Source organism: Macaca nemestrina, chromosome 13 (genome assembly GCF_043159975.1).
Source record: "Macaca nemestrina isolate mMacNem1 chromosome 13, mMacNem.hap1, whole genome shotgun sequence".
Lineage (NCBI taxonomy): Eukaryota > Metazoa > Chordata > Mammalia > Primates > Cercopithecidae > Macaca > Macaca nemestrina.
Window position 1 is genome coordinate 37,237,289 of NC_092137.1, and position 8,092 is coordinate 37,245,380.

At 44.9% G+C, this 8,092-nt stretch overlaps 1 protein-coding gene across 2 annotated transcripts in view; it reads left to right on the forward strand.

The window, feature by feature from the left end:
- The first annotated feature begins 2,852 nt into the window (after nt 1-2,852).
- LOC105464851 (CEBPZ opposite strand) overlaps nt 2,853-8,092 on the forward strand; it is a 29,896-nt gene continuing 24,656 nt past the window's right edge. The window contains exons 1-3 of one of the 2 annotated variants that reach the window (XM_024787699.2): nt 2,853-2,913; nt 6,427-6,542; nt 7,763-7,807. In XM_024787699.2, coding sequence (XP_024643467.1) covers nt 6,428-6,542; nt 7,763-7,807 — 160 coding nt within the window. In that variant the 5' untranslated portion in view covers nt 2,853-2,913; nt 6,427. Of the gene's footprint in view, nt 2,914-3,168; nt 3,767-6,426; nt 6,543-7,762; nt 7,808-8,092 lie in introns of those variants that run through there. The other variant, XM_024787698.2, reaches the window with a different exon arrangement.

Sequence of the window (8,092 nt, forward strand, 5' to 3'; positions counted from 1 at the left end):
GGAGTCTCACTATGTTGTCCAGGCTGCAACTTCTGCCTCCTGAGTTCAAGCAATTCTCCTGCCTCAGCCTCCTGCATAGCTGGGACTACAGGTGTGTGCCACCACGCCCAGCTAATTTTTATGGTTTTAGTAGAGATGGGGTTTCACCGTGTTGTCTGGACTGCTCTCGAACTCCTGACCTCAGGTGAGCCCACTACCTTGGCCTCCCAAAGTGTTGCAATTACAGGTGTGAGCCACTTGCCTGGGCAAGGATTAATGTTTTAAAAGAGGCACCAGAGAGGTCCTTGCCCCTTGTACCATGTGAGGACACAGTGAGAAGGCACCATCTCAAAACCCAGAAAGTTGGTCTTTACCACATGTTGAATCTTGTGGCACCCTGATTTTGGACTTCCCAGTCTTTAGAATCATAAGAAACAAATTTCTGTTGATTATAAGCCATCAGTTTATGGCATTTGGTTATAGCAGCCGAAGCGGACAAAGACAGGCCTGGAAGCTCAAGGCATAGTATCTTAAATGATTTTTAACAAAGTGTTTCATGGAAGTCATGGTGGATGCTTTTAATAAGAAAATATTTATTATGGACGAATCTTTAAAGATTGTGGATGTACTTACTCCTTCCCCCTTCTCACTACTGTACTTGACTATTCTTTTTTTTTCTTTCTTTTTTTTTTAAAAAAGAAGAAGGGCAGGCTGGGCACGGTGGCTCACGCCTGTAATCCCAGCACTTTGGGAGGTCAAGGAGGGAGGACCACGAGGTCAGGAGATCAAGACCATCCTGGCTAACATGGTGAAACCCCATCTCTACTAAAAATACAAAAAATTAGCCAGGCGTGGTGGCATGCACCTGTAGTCCCAGCTACTCGGGAGACTGAGGCAGGAGAATCGCTTGAACTCTGGAGGCGGAGGTTGCAGTGAGCCAAGATTGAGCCACTGCACTACAGCCTGGGCAACAGAGCGAGACTCCATCTCATAAAAAAAAAAAAGGAAAAAAAAAAAAAAAAGAAGGGCAGACACAGTGGCTCACAGCTGTATTTCTAACACTTTGGAGGCCAAGGAGGGAGGATCAGTTGAGCCCAGAAGTTGGAGACTAGCCTGGGCAACACAGGGAAACCCTGTCTCTACAAAAATTTTTTTTTTTTTTAAATTAGCCCGGTGTGGTGGTGAATATCTGTAGTCTCAGTTACTTGGGAGGCTGGGGGCGGGGGTAGGATTACTTGAGCCTGGGAGATCAAGGCTGCAGTGAGCTCTGATTGTGCCACTGCGCTCTAGCCTGGTGACAGAGTAAGACCCCGAAGAAGAAGAAGAAGAAACAAGAAGCCGATGATTAGGAAAAGAAGAAAAAGAAAAAAGATTGTGAATGTGTCAGTTGGAGGGGAAAAGGGAACTTCGGTGGTATAGGGGTAGAGTGCTGAAAGTTTTGAGAAAAATAGTTAATGACAGTGAAAACAATAACAGACAAAATAAAAAGCAACATAATGCAGAAAGGGAGCTTCTGAAAAAAGTTTGAGAGAAAGTCAAATGTATATTGTTAAATAGAACCGAGGTTCAAGCCAGAGACAGTTTCTATAGAGGAGAGAGATCAAGAGAATGTGCAAAGCCCAGACTTTAAGGGGATACTAGAGAGGTTGATATAGTGGAAGAGGTTAGAGTTCTGGATCTGTGTAGATCTGAGTGATCTTGAGTAACAATGACATGCTTTAAATCAACATAGTTTACACATTCACATTTTTCACAATTTATGATGCTTTAGTTACACAGATGAACCACATGGGCTGGACTGTGGGAGGGCGGGTGTTAGATAGGAAAATTGGGGCAATCACAGAACACCTTGCAGAAGCACTTCCTTTGCTTGGCATGGTCAGAGTTAGCTCCAGCTGTCACCCCTTCTCTAAAATCTTTACAGATTCCTCGGATTAGAAGCAAGGCCCTTATCATTGTGTACTTTTCATCAGTTATTTATGGTAAATACCCCTAAGTAGACTAGAACTTTGATGAAGGTAGATCTGGGTCTATTTTGGGTGTTTCGGGCTTTGTCTTGCACACGGTACTTCAATATACTTTTATATTCTTTTTCTCTTCTCTGTTTCCTTGTCCCCTTTGCGTCTTCTCTTCAAGTGTTACTTTGCAAAAGAATTCTTTACGGATCTGGCTAAAATGCAGTTTCAGATTCAGTAGTTCTGCATTTCTTTTTCTTTTCTTTCTTTCTTTCTTTCTTTTTTTTTTTTTTTGAGACGGAGTCTCACTCTGTTGTCCAGGCTGGAGTGCAGTGGCGCGATCTCGGCTCATCGCAACCTCCGCCTCCCGGGTTCAAGCGATTCTCCTGCCTCAGCCTCCCGAGTAGCTGGGACTACAGGCGCATGCCACTATGCCTGGCTATTTATTTTTATTTTTATTTTTAGTACAGACGGGGTTTCACCAAGTTAGCCAGGATGGTCTCGGTCTCCTGATCTCGTGATCCGCCCATCTCCGCCTCCCAAAGTGCTGGGATTACAGGCGTGAGCCAACGCGCGCTGCCTAGTTCTGCATTTCTAACAAGTTTTCAGGTGATGCTTATGTTGGTGCTTCTCTGAGACTAATCACACCTTAATTTCCAGAGTGTTAGAAAAACAACCCAAAGCAGACTACACAGTGTCAGTGTCCTGGGTTCAAATGTGAATTCTGTTTTTTACTAACGGTGCGATTGTGGGCAGTGTAAGCCTCTTGCTTTCTCTGTAAAATGAGATACACTCAGCACCTGTTGCATGTGTTATTGCGAATATTCCGCAAAATAATGTACATAGCGGGCAGTCAGGTTCGGGTCGCGGTCAGAGTACAATTAATGATAATTACGAATGTGGAGGCGGAGCCGACAACGGAAGGGGTGGAGCGGCGCCAAGCCTTGCGCATGCGCAGTCCTCCTTGAACGCACCTCAGGTGAGACTGCGGCGAGTAGCTCCCCCTCGGCGGTGGGATATCGGGGTCCCCAGTGCGACGAGAGTGGGGCGTGCGTGGGGCCTCGTCACAGTTCTGGGGGCATGTAGAAGACAGTCAGGTGTCACTGCCTCAGTTCACTGGAGGCGAGTGTTTCCGGGTCGCTGGCGACCGCGGCCTGGCGGCCGGGCCGTGCTTCGTGCGTGCCCGCGCGTGTCGCCTGCAGGCCCGGGCCGACCGTTCCGCGGGCTAGGGGAGCGCCGAGGGCAGCCGAGGGCACGAGGGAACCGGGGGAAGCGGGAGCTGGGTGAGAACCGCGGCAGGAGCCGGGGGCGCGGAGGCGGCCAGCCTGAGACAGCTCTCTGCCTCTGCTGAAAAGCCGTCCTCTGCACAGCTAGACAGGGAGAGACGTTGCTGCTTGAAACCGCGTTGCCTGCAGACGCTAAGCTGGGAGGCCGCCCCGCACAGGGAAGCAGCCCCGATTCCCTGGAGCGCAGCCCCGGATAAGGGGCTTCCGACCCAGCATTGCACATTTGGCTTGAGCTTGTGTCCCCGAGTCGGCTTCTCAGCCCCTTGTGGTGTTAACTGCATGACACACGGCCCTGCGCCGAATCTTTCAGAGGCAGCTTCGTGTTAAACTTCACCTAAACTCCTTCCCGGAATGATGCCTGTCCCTGTGCGAGAAGGCAGGCGCTCCTCTGCCGTGTCTCCCTTGCCGCAGCTAGTAAACATCACTTCGTTGTGGGTGGACAGGTGTGCCCCTGGTGTTCTGTAGCAAAGGAACTTGAAGTTTTATCATCGGCCTCCTGAAGCCGGGAGCCTCGGAGTGCAAAACTATATATATATTTTTTGAAAGGTAAATACTTTGTTGTACGATGTTACTTGGAGGCAGCTACGCTCACCACTGTACACCAAGGCAGCTGTCCAGTATTATTCGGACTTATTTTCTTTCCTTTTAACCCTGGCCTACAAATAGACTTTATTTCTTATCATCACCCTCTCATAAAACAAAATTTTACTTCGATTCCTTGAATAATGGAACTGCCTGCAGGCAGTCTTTGTTCATCCCTGGAACATTAAAAATAACCCCCCAGCACTTTGGGAGGCCTAGGCGGGCGGATCACGAGGTCAGATCGAAATCATCCTGGCCAACACGGTGAAACCCCGTCTCTACCAAAAAATACAAAAAATTAGCCGGGCGTGGTGGCGGGGGCCTGTAGTCCCAGCTACTCTGGAGGCTGAGGCAGGAGAATGGCGTCAACCTGGGAGGCGGAGCTTGCAGTGAGCGGAGATCGCGCCACTGCACTCCAGCCTGGGCGACAGAGCGAGACTCCGTCTCAAAACAAACAAACCCCCCAAAGAGGCCAGGCGCAGGGGCACACGCCTGTAATACCAGCACTTTGGGAGGCAGAGGCGGGAGGATCACTTGAGGTCAGGACTTCGAGAATAGATTGGTCAACTTGGTGAAACCTCATCTCTACTAAAAGTACAAAAAATTAGCCAGACGTGGTGGCACATGCCTATAATCCCAGCTACTCGGGAGGCTGAAGCAGGAGAATCACTGGAACCCGGGAGACGGAGATTGCAGTGAGCCAAGGTCGCACCACTGCACTCCAGCCTGGGAGACAGCAAGACCCAGTCTCAAAAAAATAAAAATAGGCCAGGCGCGGTGGCACATGCCTGTAATCCTAGCACTTTGGGAGGCTGAGGCCGGTGGATTGCCTGAGCTCAGGAGTTCAAGACCGGCCTGGGCAACAGGGTGAAACCCCGTTTCTACTAAAATACAAAAAATTAGCTGGGCCTGGTGGCGGGAGTCCCAGCTTCCAGCTACTGGGGAGGCTGAGGCAAGAGAATTGCTTGAACCTGGAAGGCGGAGGTTGCAGTGAGCTGAGTTGGTGCCACTGCACTCCAGCTTGGGCAACAGAGCGAGACTGTGTCTCCAAAAAAATAAAAAATAACTTCAAGAGAGGCATCTGTATTGAGCATGACTTATTTTCTGTCAGTCATGTACAGCATTGTAGTGAATGGAGCAAAACAACTGTCCCTTCCCACCAGTCAACTGCCTCTTGGTTGTATATGAATTCCTTCCTTTGCAAATTTCTTTGCTTCGTTTCTTTTAAATAAGAATAGTAAAGTTTTAATCTTTTGGTCTCCAGGGTGATCACATTATCAAAATGAGGGAATTTGGGGGGTGGTGGGGAGGGACACCTGGTAAGATATTAGCAGAATAATCCTACAAAAAAAAGGAAAGTTATTTGATTACACCCACCCTCAGGCATTGAAAAGGGGTGGGAAGTGAATGGAGTAAACACCTGATCACAGCGAGCTGGGACTGAGGACAAAGGAGTACACACAGGTCAATAGAAACATCTGAGATGAAAAACGAGTGGTTCTCCTCTTCTGGACTTTGAGGTTATAAGGAGGCTGGCTAAAAACTTGGGTTTACATTAATTTATTCAGTAAGAGTCTTATATTCTATTTTCTTAGCTTGTTATCTTTTAATTTGAAAAAGAATAATGACACAAACCTGTTTTCTTGATTAGCTTTTAAAGGAAGACAATCAAGATCTAACCGGTCTGTAGTTTTGCCTCTTATTGGTTCATCACCCAATCAGTTTCCACCCCCTGCCCCCATTTGTATAAAAATTACTGAGAGTGTCTGCTAAAGGGCAGATTATTGGCTCACGCCTGTAATCCCAGCACTTTGGGAGGCTGAGATGGGCGGATTGCTTGAGCTCAGGGGTTTGAGACCAACCTGGGCGACATGTTGAGACCCTGTGTCTACTAAAAATGCAAAAAAATAGCCAGGCATGCCAGTGGTCCCAGCTGCTCAGGAGGCTGAGGTGGGAGGATTGTTTGAGCCCAGTGAGGTGAGACTGTGCTACTGCACTCCAAATGCCTGAACTATAGCACATAATTTATGTTGTTTTATTAGTATGTATCAGCATATATTAGTATATATTAGTATATATCAGATAGTGTATATATATACTATCTATAATATACATATATAGTATATATAATAGTATATATTAGTATATGTTGTATTAATAAATGAAGAACTCCAGCCCTAGAAAATGTAGAACCTCTTCAGAAAAATCTTACTTTTGTAGGGCACTTTACAAAGAAGAGCTGTTCACATATTGTGTCCATTTAGATTATTTCTTAATTCCCAGTGCAGCTAAAAAATTAACCTATCTTCCCCATTCTGTTTTCCTACACAGTTAAAAAATTTAAGTTCTGTAAATTGTTTTTTACAATGCTTTCTTGCATTTTATCTCTTTCCTGTGCTTTATCCAATTTTGTCTTTGGTTCATCATGCCCCTTAGGCATGGAGTTTGAAAACTAGGTATGTAGGATGCCTAAACCAAAAAAGTATACCCTAGTATTGAAGTCTTATTCCCATACAGATAAGCCATTCAAATTGTGGGAATGAATTTGAGTTATTAGAGAAATGATAATAGTAGTTTAAATATGCTCATTCAGGTTTACACATATCTGTTAATTTTAAATTTAGGATGGCCCGTACTTTGGAACCACTAGCAAAGAAGATCTTTAAAGGAATTTTGGTAGCCGAACTTGTAGGCCTTTTTGGAGCATATTTTTTGTTTAGCAAGATGCACACAAGCCAAGGTAATCATAATTCAGAAGTTAATGCTTTCTAAAGGGGTATAGTTTTGCTAATCCATTTTATGTGTTAAATGGCAATGGCATTTTTGGAGAAATTGGTTCTTCAGATTCAAGATATTAGACATTTTTATGGGCATAACAGGAATCAAAGTATTCATTATTGTAGACTAGATGACTCTCACTTCTCCCTTAAAAATTTTGTTTGTGGGCTAAGGGAAAAATTTCATACCTCCATGGGTTTTACTTTTGGGGAGGGTAGAGCAAGTGTCCTTGGTCGGGCTTAGTTTGGAAGCACAGATGGAGGAAACTTAGCCTGCCCATTACACTTCATTGTTTGGTAGACTAAGAAAGTAACTGGTTACTGCTGTTTTCTCGGAGTAACAGTTTTCTCAGGCTATAGTATTCTTCCTAGGCATCAACAGTGGGCACTAAAAGACTTTCACATGCTATGGCTGAAAGTGCTTTAACATTTTTCTTGGGGAAATTTTATATTAGAGCCCTCAACTTTTTAAATTAGGAAGTGATTTTTCCCAAAAACAAGGAATAGTCCTGGCATGATAGCCATCTTTGAAACTTGTCACAGTCTTCCTCAGCGTACTTTGTTGGAACGCTGTACCAAAATGCTACTGGATACTCACAAAATCTTTTCTTTTCAACTCTAAGAAAGGGTATAAAGAAAACATCCCAACAGTATTTAAAAGCAAATTAAAGCTTGGGATGAATTTTAAAAACTGGTAATGGCTGGGTGTGGTGGATCACACTTGTAATTCCAGCACTTTGGGAAGTCAAGGTGGAAGGACTGCTTGAGCCCTGTCTGGGCAACATAGCAAGACCCTGTATCTTAAGGGGGGGAAAAAAAAAAGACTGGGTATGGTGGTGTGCTCCTGTAGTCCCAGCTACTTGGGAGGTTGAGGCAGGAGGCTCCCTTAAGCCCCGTCCCAGCTATTTGACCTTCACTGAGGTAGGAGGCTCTCTTGAGCCCAACCCAGGGAGGTCTAGGCAGTGGTGGGCTGTGATTGTGCCACTGTACTACAGCCTGGGCAACAGGGAGAGAGATCCTGTCTCAAAAAAACAAAAACAAATGGAGAAGGACCGTAAAACAAATTTCTAATCTATATGGTTCCCATCATATGGACCCTAAAGCTAGCATTAAATTGTGGCTGTATGTGTTAATAATGAATTTCTGTTCATATCTAATTTCAAGACATCCTTTTTTCCATCAGATTTCAGACAAACAATGAGCAAGAAATATCCCTTCATCTTGGAAGGTATGTTTTTCCTTAAGTAAAAATAAGTATAAAACAACTTCTTCAGGTAACCTATAAATTATGTAGTAATTTCTTTACAAGGCATTTCTAACAATACTATTCACATCTATTTTAGTTCTTCTGAGACTAAATTCTCATCTATACTAGTGAGAAAATTAGGTAATGGGCTGGATTCTGAATTCTTCTAGGGGTTAAGAATGTAAACTCTGGAATCATTCATATATGAGGTGACAGAATCAAACCACAGTTTAAACGTTTGGTTTTAAAAGATCAGTTTCATCTCAG